Source organism: Elgaria multicarinata, chromosome 14 (genome assembly GCF_023053635.1).
Source record: "Elgaria multicarinata webbii isolate HBS135686 ecotype San Diego chromosome 14, rElgMul1.1.pri, whole genome shotgun sequence".
Classification (NCBI taxonomy): Eukaryota; Metazoa; Chordata; class Lepidosauria; order Squamata; family Anguidae; genus Elgaria; species Elgaria multicarinata.
In genome coordinates, this window is record NC_086184.1 from 312,930 (window position 1) to 330,694 (window position 17,765).

A 17,765-nucleotide genomic window follows, 5' to 3' on the forward strand; every position below is an offset into this window, starting at 1 on the left:
GGTGGCCACCAGTGTTGATGGCTTTACAGAGGGAAATCCATGGAAGATAAGGCTACCAATGGCTACTAGTCCAGACGGCTCTATGAAACCTGTAGGATCAGAGGCAGTATGCCTATGTACACCAGTTGCTGGGGAACATGGGCGGGAGGGTGCTCTTGCACTCATGTCCTGCTCATAAACTTCCCCAGGCATCAGGCTGGCCATTGCGTGAACAGAGTGCTGGGCTAGAGAGGCTTGGGGCCTGATCCAGCACGGCTCCTCTGATGATCTTTTTTGTTTTAGTTCCAGTGTTTTGCTTTGCATAGTTTTCGTGACAGTAGTGCCACTCAGTTCCTCTGCTTTACTGCCTACAGGCTTCAAAGCCTATGCGAGAGTAAGTCTTTTGCCACTCTGGGAGGTAAGCCGGATGCTCCTTTCGTCCCCTTTTATCTTTAAGGGAAGCTCCAGCGAGCCGGCCGGATTCCTCGGCTCGATTCAGCAGGCTCCAACCCTTTTGAGGCCAGGCCAGGCCAGGCCAGGCCAGCGGAGGCGAGAGGCTGGGCTCTTCCTGCTCCGGAATTCCCTCCGCCAGGAGGCTCATGCAGCCTGATCTTTAGCTGCCTTGAAGGCACTTCTTTTGGAAGGAATCCAGATGTCATTGTATTTCATGTGGTTTATTTATTTATTTATATGTCACCCTATAACAAAACTTTTAAATGGGCTACAGTATGGACTCCTAAATGATCACTTAGATATGCATTATTGTCCTTTGGTATTGGTTTGCTTGATAAATTTGTAACTTGCCAGGGCTCTCTTTGAGAGAAAGACAGGCAAGAGGTATTGAACCAACCAGCGAAGTCCACTGCACACCTGGCAGAAATGGGCCCTAGGGAGCCCTGGCACTTGGGGGCTGCCCAGCCCATGGGTCGACTTGGAAGAACAATGATTGGTGAGAAGTTCTAGCCGGTCTCTCTCTGGACAAGGCAGAGTGGACGGCAGGCAGGCGATTGCATTGCATGGGTTTGTGGGCCTTGGCACTGAGGCAGGCTCCAGAGAAGCGGCCCCAGCCATTCCCCAATAGCTCAGCCCAAGGAAACGGAGGCTTTTCTGTAGGTGGAGAAAGGATGTGTGGAGGATTTGGGCCCTTGAGCCATGAAAATGGGCCTCCCCACCCGCTGCTGGAAGTCACACCACCCTCCAGCGGCACTCTGCTCTCCCACGACCCCCGGACCTTCAGAGATCTACGACTCACCTACCCGTCAATACATCAAATCTGACCAGGGCTGGGAAGACTCCAGTCATTTCAACTCAGGGAATAACATCACAAAAGTACTTTTTAAACTAATTACTCGGATTCCAAATTGCTGCCCTTAATGAGCCTTCTTTCTGCCCAGAACTTATGAGAGAAAAAGCTACCTTTGGAGCACAGTAATTACCGCTTTCCCTTTCAAACTTCTAACTGGAGATCAATGCTGCATTTTAAGACTCATTGATTTACAATTAGCCTGGCTTTCCTGCTAAAGTGTTTTCAAGCAGAGTTTACTTTTATTTTATTCTGAAATCTCAGAGATCTGGTTCTTGGATTTCACATCCTCCTGAGACACAAGCTGGAAACTCAAAAAGGAAGAAACACATCCGAGAGAGGGAGGGGTGGGACAAGGATGTGGGTTATATTAAGACAGGAGGGGAAGAAAAGAACGAAGCAGCTAGGAGAGGAATCCGGGGAGGCCACGGAGCCAGGCAGAGCAGCCACAAATACCTGGCAGAAGCCAGAGCTGCAGCCTCTCAGGCTCACAGCGCTCGCTGCGCGGGCTTCCTTCCCACCTGCTCTTTTGTTGCATCCAGTGGAGGGAAGCTCCGTGCATCCTTGCAAAACAAGGCACCAGTTAAAAATAGTGTGGCGGCCATGAGGGCAAACCCTGCATTTGCACAACCCCACAAGGGGAATAGAAGCAAGCAAAGCAATTAAGCATTTCATGCTGATTGCTTCAAGCATTTTCTTCTTTGACATAAAAGAGCAAAGAGATGAGAGCCTCTCCGGCCTACCTCCACCTGGAGGCCTGCTCTCCATATAGACAGATGCGGGGTGGGGGGCCACGACGACGAAACGCACACCAGCTGATACGTATTGATCCTTGGCCCCACCCATGGCATTTGCCGGTACCCTACTAAGTCAGCGCGTAGGGTGGCATTCTCTGCAAAGAGACACTGTCAAGTGGCAGAGGGCACAAACCCGAGTCCCCTGAGCTGCATGAAGGCAGGCTGACGGACTTGCGTGGTGGGAAAACCAGGTTCCGTTTGTAGGTCTTTTGTGTGTGGAGATGCACCTGGACAGGTGTAAGTCGTCGTCGTCGTCAAGAGATCCCAGGGGCTAGGAAGGCAAGCAGCTCTTGTGCCCCGGCCAGCTCTACCGTTCCCCTCGCCTTTGTCCTCAGGCACTTCCCTCCCATCACTTACAGCATTGTAGAAGAGTAGAGCTGGCCGGGGCCTCCAAGGCCATCGAGTCCAACCCTCCCTGCTCAGTGCAGGAATCCATCTTCAAACCTCCCTGACGGGTGGCTGACCAGCTGCTTCTTGAAGGCCTCCAGGGTGGGAGAGCCCACCACCTCCCTACGCCATTGCTTCTGTTGTCATATTGCTCTAACAGTCAGGAAGTTTTTCCTGATGTCCAGCCGGAATCGGGCTTCCTGCTGCTTGAGCCCATTATTCTGGGTCCTGCACTTATATTAACCCTACTCACTCCTATCCCACTGCTCTCAACAAGAAATCTAAACAGGCTGAATTCTATTTTTTTTAAAAGACTTACGTAAGGGATTTGGAAGCATTCACACAGAGAACAGAGATGCAAAATGTATACCACATAAACTCATTGGAATAATTTATTCTGGACATAGAACCTGAGTGTTCTTTGGTGCAAAATATTCCATTCCAATGCAAAAATTAAACTGCATCTGTGCAACTGTCTCCTTCACTCAGATGCATTCACACATTCAGACGCACAGACACTCACATGCAAGATGTAGATTCACTTTAATGGTCTTCATATTTTAATGCAAGGAGTTTTACTGTAGTATCAGGAAGCCATGAATTATATATTCTCAAAATATACCTATCAGAAATACTGCATAAAATTGCACAATTTAGTATTAATTGGATTAATGCATCTACTTAGCATACCTTTGGCACAGAACACTCTCAGCCACTGCCCGGGTGATCGAGCTCAAGGACAAGCAGAAAGCAGATCAGGGTCTACGGGCAGAGCTCTAGGCGATCGCCAGTGGATTGGTAAAGTTTTATGTAATGTTTTATAATGTTTATAATGTTGTAGTTCGTAATTTTTGTGTGTAAATTGTTGTAATCTGCCCAGAGAGATTTGCCTACCAGGCGGTATAGAAATGAAATACATAAAATAAAATAATAGGAGCAACTCAACAGCTCCACCCGCCCCAAAGAAAACTTAGGTCCCTGAAAAAGAACACTTGGTGGAAAACTGGGAGTTGGACTCTCGTGAGAAAGGACTGCTGGGCTTGGTTCTTGTACCCATCATCACGCACTCCTGGGCAAAGCTGTTTGTTCACACTTCGCCCACATCTCCTTGCGCTGCGGTTTTACACTGGGCTTCAGTTGGGGAGATCTAGTAAACAACAAAGTAGATCCCACAGGCATGAAGCTTTAGGCCCATCCCTGATCCTGCGATGGACATGCTCTCCCAGGGCACGTTGGTGGGCACTAGTGGCCGGAAGCGAACATGAAGAGCTAGAGCCCCAGCTACAAAGGGGAGCCAGGACAAATACTTGAGGGACAAATCCTGAAAAGAGTCATTGCATCCTGAGAAAATGGCAAGCACTGGGTGGACAGCTCGCTCAGGTCTAACAAAGAAAGTGCTCGATCTGATCTAAAAACCTATTTTAGCAGGATCCCTCTCAGCAGCAAGTGATCCTCACATGCTTGGCTTAATTAGGGGGCAACAAATTACCATAGGTCCAAATCCAAAGGGGGAGAAGCCCCCCCCTCACAGAGGCACACAGTGCATGCGCGAGGGAGGGAGGGAGGGAGGTGCCAATGGCGGGGGGGGGCTTGCCTTGGTCAGGCTTCTCCCCACCCCCACCCACCCACAACCGTTTTCTCTGCCATGCTTCCATTTTTCCTCCCCCACCCCGGCCAGGAAAATGGGCTCCTGGCAGAGCAGCTGCGCCATCCACCCACTCCCATCACTAGCTCTGGCACGGAATACAGTGGGAGGCTGTGACAGGCGCGCTGCCCTGCCCAGCCCACCTGGGGGGGGGGGGGGAATCGGTGTTTTCGTTTCAGGAACGCCAGGCCAGGCCAGCCTGTCCTAGCAAAGGCTGATGGAATCCCTGAGCTCGGGCTGAGTGGGAACGGTGGCGGAGGGACGGGGAGGGGGCAGGGAGCCATTCCATTAGGCCAGGCAAATGCCAATTCATTCGGCAGAGAGGGGAGATGAGAAAATGGATTTGTGCTCAGCGGGGGGTAGGGGGGTTCTTGGCTTTTAGACCCCAAGACAACGGAGAGCAGTTGCTGGGCTTTGCTCTGCTAAGGTCCGAATCCGTGGCTGCCCTCAGCGGTACATCTGTGGGTTAATGCGGAGCCAAAACCCACCCCAAGGGCCCCTTCCCTGTTGCCCCTGGTGTTGCGCATGGCACAGGTGGTGCTGGGCCAATGAGCTTTCGGGGTGTGTGTGTGGAGAGGTCTGTGCTGCTCCCACAGGCAGGAGGAGGGAGGGCGGCAGCAGCAACGGCAAGGGAAAGGTCCAGGTGCCGAGGGGGGCACCAGGCCCCTTCACACGAGCCACAAGGGTGCACCGGAGCCCCTACCAGGACAGCCAATCCCCTGCCACCCCCGAAGGGAAGGGTCACGAGGGTGGCAGACCTGGGGGCGTGGCTGGTTGGAGGATTCCCCAGCAACGGCAAGGAGCTCTGCGGGGACTGTGGCGAGCGCTCCTCCTCCGCCCCCAGTGTCACAGAGTGGTGAAAGGAATGCAGCCGGCCAGGAGTCACCCCTGTTTGGGACTGGGAGAGAAAGCCCCTCTCCGCTGGCAGACGAGGCCCGGGATGGCCCAAGAGTAGGGTCAAGCTCTCGAGCAGAGATGCTCCGGTGCGCAAGCAAGGAAGCCCAACGGTCTGCAGGAGGCCAGATTTGCCGTTTGGCAGGGCGAAAGCAGCCATCTTACGGGGCGGGGTGGGCGCAGCGCCATTTGCAGCCATCAGCAGCAGAGGCAAGACCTCTTCTGCAAGTGGTTCCAAGAAGAGAGTCGGAGCTAATTGTGTGTCTTAGTTCACCTTTGACGAAGAGAAGGGTTAATGTAAGAACCACTTCTTCGCAAGGGTAACTCAAGCGACACTGATGTGAATCAATGTTCCTTTTGTGAACGCATTACTTGGCAGAAACTGGCTTTTTGTATTCCCCTTAAACGAAGCCAGGAAAACAAAACAAAAGAAAAAAGGGGGAAAAAGAGGGGGGGGTGAGGAGAAACGTCCTTCAAACAAAAGGATGAGGTGAAAATAAAGAGAGACTCGCCTGCACTTTATTCTCTTTCATAGAAGCAAATGCATTTGGTGCTTTTTATACATTAATCAATCAATATCACTGACTGTACATCAGCAGTGCAGCCAAGTTATGAACGACCTTTCTGGCAAAGAGGACACTTTTAATGCTCACAAGGCTGCTCGGAGCTTTGCAACTTTCCGAATTCATGCCTGCCTGATTACCCCTCGGAGGCCGGAGCCTGTGAGCAGCACACCGAGGAGGAGCGGATTAGAACTTGCCCAGTTCCACCGTCGGGGCCAGGGGAGTCACCGCCCACGCGTGTGCGCACAGCCGCCAAGCGGTCTGTGAAGGCTCCCGCCGCATCCCACGAAGCCTCATCCCACTGACCACGTTCACGTGCCAGAGGGAGCAGCAGCAGCCACGCCTGACCTGGCCAAGGAGAGCCCTGAGGCCGGATCAGGCCAAGGCTCCGTCCAGTCCAGTGGCCGACCAGCTGCTGACCAGGAACCCACAAGCAGAACATTGCGAGGAAAGCATGGCTCTGCCTCTGTGGCTAACTAAAGCCAAAAACGTGGCTGGCGGTGCCTCCCATCCCCCCCGCCCCGCCCGCCCCAAAGGCAAGATCTGCAAAACATGCTCCTGTCCCCTGGCCTGGGGCCGCCCCTGAGGAGCAGCAGCAGCAGCAGCAGCAGCAACAGAAGCCAGCCTCCTCTTTGGCCACCACTTAAATCCACGTGGGCAGCGGTCCACACGGCAGCCTGCATCAGCAGTGAGCAATCTTAATGCATCTAACAATCCACCCTCTTAACCGGCTCTGAAATCATCGGCAGAAATGGCTTCTGTACAGCCCATGAAGATCACTGCCAGGGTTTGCTAACGATACACCACCCAAAAATGGAGCAAAAATAGAGGGAAACCCAGAGTGTGCCTTTTAATTTCTTGTAAGACAGTGATAACATGGACAGATTTTATTAACAAATGACAACAAAACACTGGCATTTCTACTACTATTACAAAGAAAAGGATTTTCAACATGGTAATGTAGGTTTCCTAGAAACCTTTTAAAAAGCAACGCTACCTGAAAATATTCCAGCAACTTCAATGGATTGGGATCTTATTTACTATGTTTCACTTCTATTCAGTAAACAAAACTAAAAATATATACTTTCTTGATTTTACATGCTGAATAAATATCGCAAAACATTTTTCCCAATTTGAATTGAAAAATTTGATTACAGGAAAAACTTGATCCAGCACCACTCCAGCTATAATCCCAAACACACTTTGGAAGTGAGTCCCGTTGAATCTTCGTTGTGAGAGAGCCAGAAGGGGCCTAAATGTGCTAGTCAAAGAAATCCAGGGCTTTACTTTGAAATTACTCTTTTCAAAGGTGCCGTAGCTGAGTGGTCGATCACCTGCTTGGCATGCAGAGGGTTTCAGGTTCATACCTGGCATCTCCAGGTAAGACTAGGGGGAAAAAACCCTGCCTGAAACACCGGCCAGTCAGTGTCGACAGTATTGGACTAGATGGACCAAGGGCCTGACTCACTGTAGGGCAGCTTCCAATGTTCCTAGATTTTGACTGGAAATGTTTTAAATCATGCAATTCTTTTCGATTTTTAAGTTTTAACCCCCCAAAATGAGGCCACTAAAAACTGTTAGCATTCTAATTTTAGCATCCCCTGAAGAGATTTCCCAAGTACAAGCTCCTCTTCTCACATTCTGCGTCCACGTGTAAGGGGGGGGCAGGATCGTACCCGGCGTCTCTGTCCCCAACCTCCACCCGCTCAGCAAGAAGCGAGAAGAACAGGCTCTACGTGCATCTGCTGTTGATGCTGGGGGAGGGGAGGCCAACCCGGGGGAGGGGAGGGGAGGGGCCATGGCCACAATCCTGCTCCTCCTCCGTGCAATGCTTGAATACATAGATAGAACTTGAGAAGGGGACTCAAGTCATCTGAAGGAATGTTAATTGCAAACTCAAGGCTGCTCCGTTTGGCTGCTATCCTATCCATTCATCATGCTAGTAATCCCTATTACGAAACAATGCATTTTTAGAAACAAAAATTCCAGCCAAAAACACAGCAGTGAATTATTGCCTACCCCACACCACCGTTGTCCTGCCATTTTATGGCTCCCAGACAGCCTGGAGAGTGCTGGGGAGTCTTCTCCCACTGCGCCTCAGCAGACAGGGGCCAAAGCCACCCAAGTGCAAAGGAGGCGGCCACCCCACCCCACCCCCTGCCGCAAAAGCCAGCTCTGGCCTACACCAACCTCCCTGCCCTCCATCCCAAGGCACCAGGAGAAGACCCCCACCGCCGCCGCCGCTCTCCTCACTTCGAGGCGCCTTGAACTGGCCTGCACCAGCCCCCCCCAGCCCCCTGCACACAGCGGCCTTCCCCGGCATCCTGACACCACTCCAGGGGGAGAAGGGAACTCCTGGGAGGCGGCCTGGAAAGCAGAGGCAGCTGCACCAGTGAAGTGGAACAGACCGGCGCTGCCTGCCGGCCTGCCTGCCAGGGCTGGAACTAATGCTATTGTCCCGGCACAAAGGCGGCAGCAAAGCCAGCAGCGGAGGGCAGAGGACAAGCCCAGCCCAGCAGCAAGCCAAAGGACGGAGGAGGCCAGGGCCAAGAAATCGGGGCCAGCTCTTCCGGGCAGGCAGGCAGGCGCACGGGGTGGGGGTGGGGAGCTCTAGCAAATCAGAGGCAGTACAACGACGGCCCTCACCCGGGAGGCCCAGCGGTCAGGGCCGAACTACACGTGACACATACCAGGCGCACTGGAGGTGTGTGTGTGTGTGTGGCATGCTCGTCAGCATTGCAGCGTGAGGGGGGGGCGGTGCTAGAGCCTTCCCTCCCCAGTCCTAACGCCTCCTCCCACACAGGGAAAATCTTCCATTGGTGCCACGTGTGCCAAGTTGCACATGTTTCCTATGCATCTGCTGACGTGCCGGGAGGGAAGGTGAAGGAAGCTCACGGGATGGCGCGTCGGCTACTGAAGAATCCCAGGAGGCGCAGGAGTGGCTACCACATGTGCTCAGAGGCTAGCAGGCAAAGCCAGCCAGCCTGCTCAGTTCAAGAGCCAGCCCAGGCCTCTACAGGTTGGGCCGGGTGCAACTGGCAGGACACTCATCAGCCATCAGAAAGGCCAGGGCCCACATGGGCCCAAACAGGCTCCTGGATGCTCCCAGGCTCAAGGAGACCTAGCTCAAAAGGAGCTGCAAGCAGGTAGGGTCTAGCAGCCCAAGGCAACTGGCTGAAAGAGAAACCTCAGCGCAGGAGACTGGCAGGCTAGATCGGAGGCGAATGCATCCTCCCACTGCCTGCTGGCAGCCTGAGAACTGGGTGTGTGGGTGTGGGTGTGCGCACACGCATGTCTCCCTGCCTGGCTATGAAGCACAGGTGGAAGTGAGAACCTATGGCAAGCCTCCCCCTCCCACACCCCTCCGTCCACTCTGTCTGGCAGTGGCTTTCCAGAGACTCAAGCAGAGAAAGGTCTTTCCCACAGATCCTTGGGGACCTTCTGCATATGAGGCAGGGAGCTCAGTCCCTCCCCGTAGTAATGAATTCACTTTCTAGGGGGACGGAGCAGAGGCAGGCTGGCAGTGGGCTGAAGAGGCCCGTGGTTCTGGGTCTCGGCATCTCTGACGAGTGAGGGGCGGACGCACCCAGGCGGGGCTGGGAAGTCGACTGGCTGCCCGTGGCGGCAGCCTCCGGTTCGTGCCGCAGGGGTGGGGCGAGGCTGCCAGGCCAGCTTGCACCCCTCCCTCCCTTGGGCCGGAGAGCTGGCCTCGCCCGAGCCCAAAGGGAGGAGGTACAGGCTGGGCAGCCTCTGCGTTGGGGCTGACTAGCAGGGCCTCCTTGCCCACCGAGCCAGGCCAGCAGCAGCAGCGGCAGGGAGGCCTTCCATGTGGAGAAGCAGCCAGCAGAGGGAACCCAACTCCCTGCCAAGCCTGCTGACTCCACGGTCTGGCAGCTGGCGGCTCCTCCTGGGTTTAGGATGCAGCCGAACAAGGAAAACATTCTGGAACAAGTCAGCAGCTGGGGCTTCCTCTCTTGCTGCTTAATGAAAGCCATGAGCTGCCGATGATGACAAGTGTCTGGTGGAGCGAGCCGGGGGCTGATGAGATGCCTGCCACGTTTCGGAGTGGCGGCGGCGGCGGCCCTGCACTCCGCCTGCCACGATCCCGCTAACCACTTCCTTCCTGCCAGAGACTCGCATTCAACCAGCGCTTTGGGGAAAGGGCCCTGGGGGCGCTTGGGCTCCCTCCGCAGCGCCCTCTCCTGCTTCGGCAGAGGGGCACATGGAAAGGTTGCCCCGAATGGTAACAAACAGAGAAGGAAAACCACCCGCGATCCTCCTCTACCTGCAATCCTCCTCTGCCCGCTGGGCCCAGCTTACGGCACACAAGGCAAAGAGGAAGGAACCGCTCCAGGCGCCACAGCTCCAGGGCACGAGGCCTGTCCAGCGACGGCTCGTCCCGGCAGGCAAGAGGCACCGTGGAAAGGGCCCAAACGGCAGCCCGGAGCTCCGGGCCTTTTGCCCTCTCCTGGGCACGATCCTGAAGCCACAACTAGAAACCTGGCCGCGATTCAGCCAGGCACAAGCGAGGCAGACTGGCACCTTCTGATTCTGAACTCCACAAGGATCACATAATGCCACAAGGGATTTTGCCACACGCTGCAGGCAAAACATACTCAACCCCCACAGGAGGACAAGGCTCTTTCCACCTTATGCAATCCTGGCTCTTGCTTTAGCACGAAACTGGGAGGAAGGAAGCACCTTGGAAAAGAGGGAGTGCATTGCGACGGAAGACCCCACACACCACCAGTAGTAGAGCCTGCTGCCTCTCTCTACCTGCTCCCAATTATAACAGACAGAAAAGGGACATGCAGGGGCCAACATGGCTGCCCAGCAGCTTACAGAGACTACAGCTGCTGCACAAGTCCACCACCACACGCAATACGCCACGGAGACGCCCCCTGGCCGGCAGTGTTCCAACGGGTGGGGGCTGGGCGATGCCAGGGGAAAGAGGCAGGATGAAGACCTTCTCCATGATCCCCGGCCAAAGGAAGTGAGGCAGGTGGCTACCAGGAGGTGCAGGGCCTTCTCTGCTGTGGCACTCCGGTTGTGGAATGAGCTGCCCAGAGAGGTTCGCCTGGCACCAATGTTATACTCTTTTCGATGCCAGGTGAAGACTTTTTTTTTATTTTCCCAGTGTTTTAACAATTTACCTTCCTAGTTTTTTTTAACTTTGCTGTTTTAAATCTGTATTTTACATCTGTATAAATCCCTGCATTGCTGCTACGTTTTATCCTGGTTGTGCTTTTATATTGTACTTTTATATGTGGTGTATTTTATACCTTGAACTGTGCTTGACGGTTTTAATTTTTGTGAACCGCCCAGAGAGCTTTGGGAAGTATAGAAATGCAATAAATTAGTAAACCTGGGGGCTACTGGAACGGCTGCATCCCTGCTCTGCCCTGGTCCTCCACCCTCTGCTCACCAGCTTCCCTGGAGCAACTCTTCTGCTGAGCACACCCTAACCAGGGACCTAAGCTCATCAAGGCCCACCAGATTCAGGCAGATCCGTTTCTGAGTCAGATTGCAAGCTTCACCTTTTCTTCCTTTTCTTTTCATGCATTTCCCCACACATTTCCCCAAATTGTGCACATCAATTGTGCACATTTTTGGAAGTGTACCTGTGCGTCTGCGTCAGATGCACATGTTTTTCAAACACATTTCTATTGCAACCGAAGCTCAAAAATGCCCAAACTTTGACTGGGACTGTGTTTAGGTCCACGTCCTGTTCTGGAACATGCAGACTGGGCAAATTCTCATAAAAAATGGACTGACATGGATTTCTCATACATCTCTGCACACACACACAGCCACAAAGGCCAGGGAAGCCCCAAACCCCAACTCCGCTGCTCATCCCAGGGTTTCCAGCCCTGCCACCTCTCCCCTCCAAAGTGGCACTAGAACGGAGGGGGGGATTCCTGCACCAGAACCCCCCTCCCAATTCGGAAGCCGCAGCAGGAGCCACAGGGTATCGCAGTGCCGTCCGCATGAAAAGAACTGCTCCGCTGACACGGCGAGGGAGACGAGCACTGGCTAAGAGCAAGGCCAGGGCAGGACGCCAGCGCAGGCCATTCCAGCAACGAGCCCCCCCCCGCCCCCGCACATCTGACAAAGTGGACTGGGCTCTTCTCTTCTCATGAGCCCTGCTTGGCTAGCCCTCGTGTCAGTCACACCACCACCACCACCACCACCACCACCACCACCACCTCAGAGCAGTTTTCAAACAAAAGAGCAAAAAAAGATTTCCAAAAATAAAGTGTCAAAGGTTAGAGCAGAGAAACAAAGGGGTTGGTTGCGGTAAATGGCCCCCAAATAGAGCAGGCTGCCTGCCCAAAGCGTGGGGTGCAGAGCTGCCCACATGCTGGTTGGTGGAGGAGCTCTTTGAAGGCCTCTCGGGGTACACGGAGAGACTGTGCCGTCTGCCAACGCACGGTGAAAAAGCAGGGAGGTGGCTCTCGTCTCTGGCCTCCTGGGGGTGGGGGTGGGGGGCGGGTTCTAGCCCAAAAGCAACGCAATTCACCTGCTGCACCACATTCACTAGGTTCCACAAGGATCAACCGCGTGCATGAAGTCAGAGGAGGGCTGCCCATAAGAAAGGGGAAGGGGCTTGATGGCCAGGCAAATTCTGAAGGAAGCAGCAGCCCAAACCAGGGGTGGAACCTGAAGGGGAAGCCCAGTGAGGCCGTTCCTCACTCGTTATTGGACTCCGGGTTGCAGGTTGGTGGAGACAAGGTCTCTCTCCCACGCCCTGACAGCGGCACAGGGCTCCACCGGGGCCTACCTCTCTCCTCAGTGACCCCTCTACAAAGCACACTACGACAACCAGGCTTTGCTGTTGGCTTAAGTGCTGGGCTATTCCCTAAATAACCCAGCAGCCCGGGTTCACACGTCACGCCGCACACCTACGAAGGTGCCGATTGTGGGCTGGTGCTAAAGCCGTCAGCGCAGCCGCGCAACCCACTAGTTTTTAAAATGATGGGTTGACATTCTGCACAAGCAGCCCCTAAAGCAACGCTTGACTACCTCTGCCAAGTTGGGCAGATGGTAGGTCTGGGGTCAGTGTATTGCCCCTGCAGCCCCACTGCAGCACGTAACCCCCAGCCCCTTCTCTTAGTGGAATCTGCCAGAGCAACGCAGAAAACTGGAGCTGCCGATGCAATCGCAAGGAAAGCAAGCGGGCAACAGTCACCCATCTCCACGGGTAAGAGACGACTCACGAAGGTGCCTTCGGCACGCCAGGAGAATGATGCCGGTGTGCCTGCGAAGCCAATGCAGGAGACCGCCATATCCCAAAGTCCTCTAGCCAGACACAAACATGGCTGATCTGGGTCCCAGAAAGCAACTAGCAGGCCAGGGCAACCCACCTCCTTCCTCTTGGCAAGGGTGTGAGTGCTGGCCCAAACATAGCCACCATCCCAGCTAGCCTTCCCACCAAGCAAGGGAAGCCAACTTGCTCCTCACCTTCTGAACTGGACGGGGCAAAACACACACGCACCCACCCTGCAAAGGAACGGGGCAGCACCACGCTTTGCCCCCGTTAGAGAAATGCCACTCACCCGCCTCAGGCGCAGGGCACTTCTGGATGGTGAAGATCTGGCCCAGGTCCTCCTCTTCTTCCGGAAGGCCCTTCTGCAGGCGCTGCAGCTTACGCAAACTCTCGCTCCGCTGGTGCTTCATGGAGCGCACGTGCTGGATGAGGTTCAGCTTGGCTTTGGTGGAGTAGTTGCAGAGAACGCAGTGGTAGTAGCAGCTTTCCCCCTCCACTCCACTCTCATGATGCTGAAGGTGCTGCAGAGGGCAAGCGGAGCAGGGGATGAGAAACACAGACCTGCTTGGGCAGGAAGCGCACGCGGGGGCACGGCTGGCACCCTGCCAAGATCCTGGGTGCCTTCCACAGCCCACAGGGGCTTGGTGTGCTGGCAGCCACAAAGGCGCGCGTGGGGGAAAGAGGGACCTATCGGCAGCAGACCTCTTTTTTGAACCATTTCTATCATGGCAGGCATCTCTTAGGGAACTGGGCTTTGAAAAGCAAACACAAAGCCCCGTTGGCACCTGAAAGGCAAGCAACGAGCTGGGTTTTCCTTTACTCTTTCAAGGTACCGCAGGACCAAGTTTTTACTGACTTTCTGGAGAGTGTGTGTGTGTGTGTGTGTGTATACACACATATACATATATATATACCCCCACCCATAATATGTGATTGATGACAGATAGATGCAATTTATATATATAAATAGTGTCTCAAACGGCTAGTAGGGCATTCCAGAGGGGCAGCCATGTCAGCCTGCTGCAGCATGGAGAGCATTTTGGAACCCTACAGGCTAAGTGAGCGTGGCAGATGTTTCCGTGGCCCAGAGCTCACTTTGGGTGTCTGAGGAAGCAAGCAATTTGTACACACTTTGGTTTGGGGACTCTGAGGGATTAGTGGGAAACTTGGTATAAATCCGCCCGCCTGCCAAGCAGCCCGCCTCCTTTGGAACTGGCAGCCCCTGCTTGCCAGCCAGACAATCCAGGCCACATGCCCAGCCTCAGGCTCTTGAGGCACAAGAGGAGGGGGCGGGCCTGAAAGCCCACCTCAAAGCCTGGGGGGAGAGGAGTGGAAGGAGTGGGGAATAGCCACAGGAAGACGCTTTCGTGTTCTGAGCCTCCAGCCACCCTGCTACGGCCCTCACCGAGCACACCTGCCTGAATCTGTCCGGGAGCGCATGGCTGAGGAAGCAGCGCATCTGCCCACAGCTCCACTGGATCCAGACCAAGACTTCCCAGAGAGGCTCTTCTGCCTTGCAGGCAGCTCTCCGGCTCTTCAGCACCTGCTGGTGATCCAGAGCACCCACCAGCAGGTAAGGCAGCCCACAAGCAACGCTCAAGGCGCACCACCTGAGATCTTGGCCCGTGGGCTGCCATCACCACTGGCGCTTCCCTGCAACAGCCTGCTGAAGCGAAGCTGGCAAGGAACAGGCCTGCTGGTCACTACATGCCAGTTCCGTGAGGGGCACAGGCGTGCGCGCGCACACAGTGCAGCTGCCCCTCATGGGAGATGAGGTGGCCCGAAGAAGAGACCTGCACTTCTCAGCAGGTCCCTTAGGAAGACAGGCAGCTCGACAAAGAATATTCTCCTAACTCATCTGGACAGAATACCAAAAGGAAAAGAGTAAACAAGAAGTCTCATCAGGAAGGCATTCCTCCGAAGGAATAGATGCCTTTTACTAGTTACTAAGAAAGCCAACCAACTTCTGAGAGGGCACACTGATTAATCCCATCAACCTGAGAGGGGCACGGCAGCTGCACCCCTCCCACACGCACAACAATTGGAAGCTTCTAGCATCTGGTTCTTCGCACATGGAATGCAAAAGATTGGCCATGGTTAGTCAAGGCCTCACTTTTACAGCAGAAAGACACAGAAAGACACTCTGATAAAAACCCTCCCAGAGGACTTGGCTTGCTCCTTGATGCAGATGGTGCAGCACGAGGGGGCTTTTGGACCTCTCAGCGGCTTTCGATACCATCGACCATGGTATACTTCTGGAATGCCCGAGGGGATTGGGAAGGGGGGGCACTGTGCTTCAGTGGTTCCGGTCCTACCTCTCGGGCAGGTTCCAGGTGGTGATGCTTGGGTACAGCTGCTCTTCCAAAAAGGAGCTGCTGTGTGGCGTACCACAAGGTGCCATCCGTTCCCCAATGCTATGTAGTATTTACATGAAACCGCTGGGAGAGATCATCCGGAGGCATGGGGCGGGGTGCTATCAGTATGCTGATGACACCCAAATGTATTTCTCTCTGCCTTCGACAACAGCGTCAGCTAAGGATAGAGTGTCTCCTCTGAATGAATGCTTGGAGGCGGTAATGGGCTGGATGAGGAAAAACAAACTGAAGCTGAATCCAGACAAGACGGAGGTGCTTGCTGTCAAAGGCTGCAGCCTGGGTTTGGAGGGGTGTCAACCGCTTCTGGATGGGGTTACACTTCCCCTGAAAGACTGTGTTTGCAGCTTGGGGGTGCTTCTGGATCTGTCGCTCCAAATGACAGCCCAGATACATGCGACGGCCAGGGGTGCCTACTATCAGCTTCGGCTGATACGCCAGCTGCGCCCTTTCCTAGAGTTGGGAGACCTAAAGACGGTAGTGCACGCACTGGTAACTTTGAGGCTCGACTTCTGCAATGCGCTCAACATGGGGCTACCTCTGTCCAAAATATGGCAGCCAGGCTGGTCACTGGTACACCTAAGGGTGACCACATTACACCAGTCTTAAAATCTCATCAGTGGCTGCCAATTAGTTTCTGGGTGACGTACAAAGTGTTGGTTATTACCTTTAAAACCCTACATGGTTTGGGTCCAGGCCACCTGTGAGATCGCCTTCTCTCGTACAATCCGCCCCGCATACTCAGGTCCTCTGGGAAGAATCTATTTCAGCTAGCAAAAACTAGATTAACAACTGTTACCCAGAGGACCTTCTCTTCTGCTGCTCCCAGACTGTGGAATAGCCTGCCGGAGGAGATTCATCAACTTGACAGTCTTTTAGGATTTAAAAAAGCAATAAAGACTGATCTATTCCGGCAGGCCTATCCAGTGAAATTTTAGAAAGTTTTTAGGGTGTTTTAAAGATGATTTAATCACGTATGGTATGTTTTTAATCAGTTTTTAATGTGTATTTTATATCATGTTTTTATACTGTTTGTTTTATACTTTGAATGGTTTTAGTTTTTGTGAACCGCCCAGGGAGCTTTGGCTGTTGGGGGGAATAAAAATGCAATACATCATCATCATCATCATTCCTTGGCCCCACCAGGACCACTTGCTGCCCAAGAGAGGAACTCAGCACCGGAAGCGAGGAGAGCGTCAAACAGCCCCGCCAAAGCGCCGTCCTCGCCACAAAGACCTTCAGCGATGGGCCTCCAAGACGGACTGATGGGGGAGTACATGCTTTGCACTGATGAGGCCTCACACCTTCCAGAAAGGAGAATGGAGAAGGTTCTACCCAAAGGATAAGCGAGAGCCAAACTCATGCAAAGGTCTAGATTGCATGGTGGTGGCAGAGCTCGAGACTCCAACACAGGCTGGCAGGGGTGGCGTGGTGGTGGCTCAGGCACACGAAACAGTCATAGACAAATGACTGAGAAAGAGGAACTTTTAAGGAGGCTCAAGTGGGGAATCAGGCTTGCGGAAAGGTCAGAGAAGAAAGGAGGTGAACAAATGACACAGAAAAAAACACTGCTTAAGACGAGGCGAGGAAGGAGAGAAGAGGGCCAGGGAGACTGACCAAGAGGCAGGAACTGGGGCAACGTGGGGACGGAAGGGAGCAACGGGGGGTGGAGACATGGGACTGATGCCAACTTCGCCGGGCCAGCCCTACCATTAGGCAGGCTGAGATAGCTGCCTCAAGCAACTGATTTTGAGTGTCATGAAAGGGCAGCAAATTGGTAGTTACTTAATTTATTGTTGATCCCCCCCTTTTTTTTTACTGCTGGGGGTGAGGTGGGGGAGGCATTATTCTGCTTCCAGTACTCAAGCAACTTGAGTGGTCTTGGGAGGGGGCATTTCCTACTCCACCTCAGACCAGTCTTAGCTAGTAATGAAGCCACGAAGAAAGCAGAAGTAGGAAGGACGGGGTGCGGATGAAGTGATGGGCCAAGACCTGCCAGGCTGCTGGGCCTGGGGCAGAGAGGAATTCTGCCAGGGGCAGCCTGGTGCATGTTATATTTACTGTTGTTCCCACTTCAATCAAAATGGAGAGGTGGGTAAGGAATAATAATAATGATAAAATAATAATAATAATAATAATAATAATAATAATAATAATAATCCTCCTCTATGGCCCCTGCCAACTGTGAGATAGTAACCCTAAGGGAGGGAGGGAGGGAGTGTGTTTGTGTGTGTGTGAATTTCACAGACTGATTTTTGAATTCTGATTTTGGCTTACTGATGATATTCTGATATTCTGATACCCATGACATTCTAATTAACAAACTAGCTAAAAGTGGGGTAGATGGAACAACTATTAGGTGAATTCACAGTTGGCTACAGAATCGGACTCAAAGAGTGTTTATCAATGGAACCTTCTCAAACTGGGGAGAGGCAGCGAGTGGGGTAGCACAAGGCTCAGTCCTGAACCCAGTGCTCTTCAACATTTTTATTAATGATTTGGACGAGGAGGTGCAGGGAATGCTTATCAAATTTGAAGATGACACAAAATTGGGTGGG

The 17,765-nt window shown here is 53.5% G+C and overlaps 1 protein-coding gene across 2 annotated transcripts in view; it reads right to left on the reverse strand.

The window, feature by feature from the left end:
- Positions 1-17,765, reverse strand: part of ZFHX3 (zinc finger homeobox 3) — a 94,673-nt gene that overhangs the window by 41,735 nt on the left and 35,173 nt on the right. For both annotated transcript variants that reach the window (XM_063141448.1, XM_063141447.1), the window contains one exon: positions 13,125-13,356. In XM_063141448.1, the coding sequence (XP_062997518.1) occupies positions 13,125-13,356 (232 nt within the window). The remainder of the gene's footprint in view (positions 1-13,124; positions 13,357-17,765) is intronic.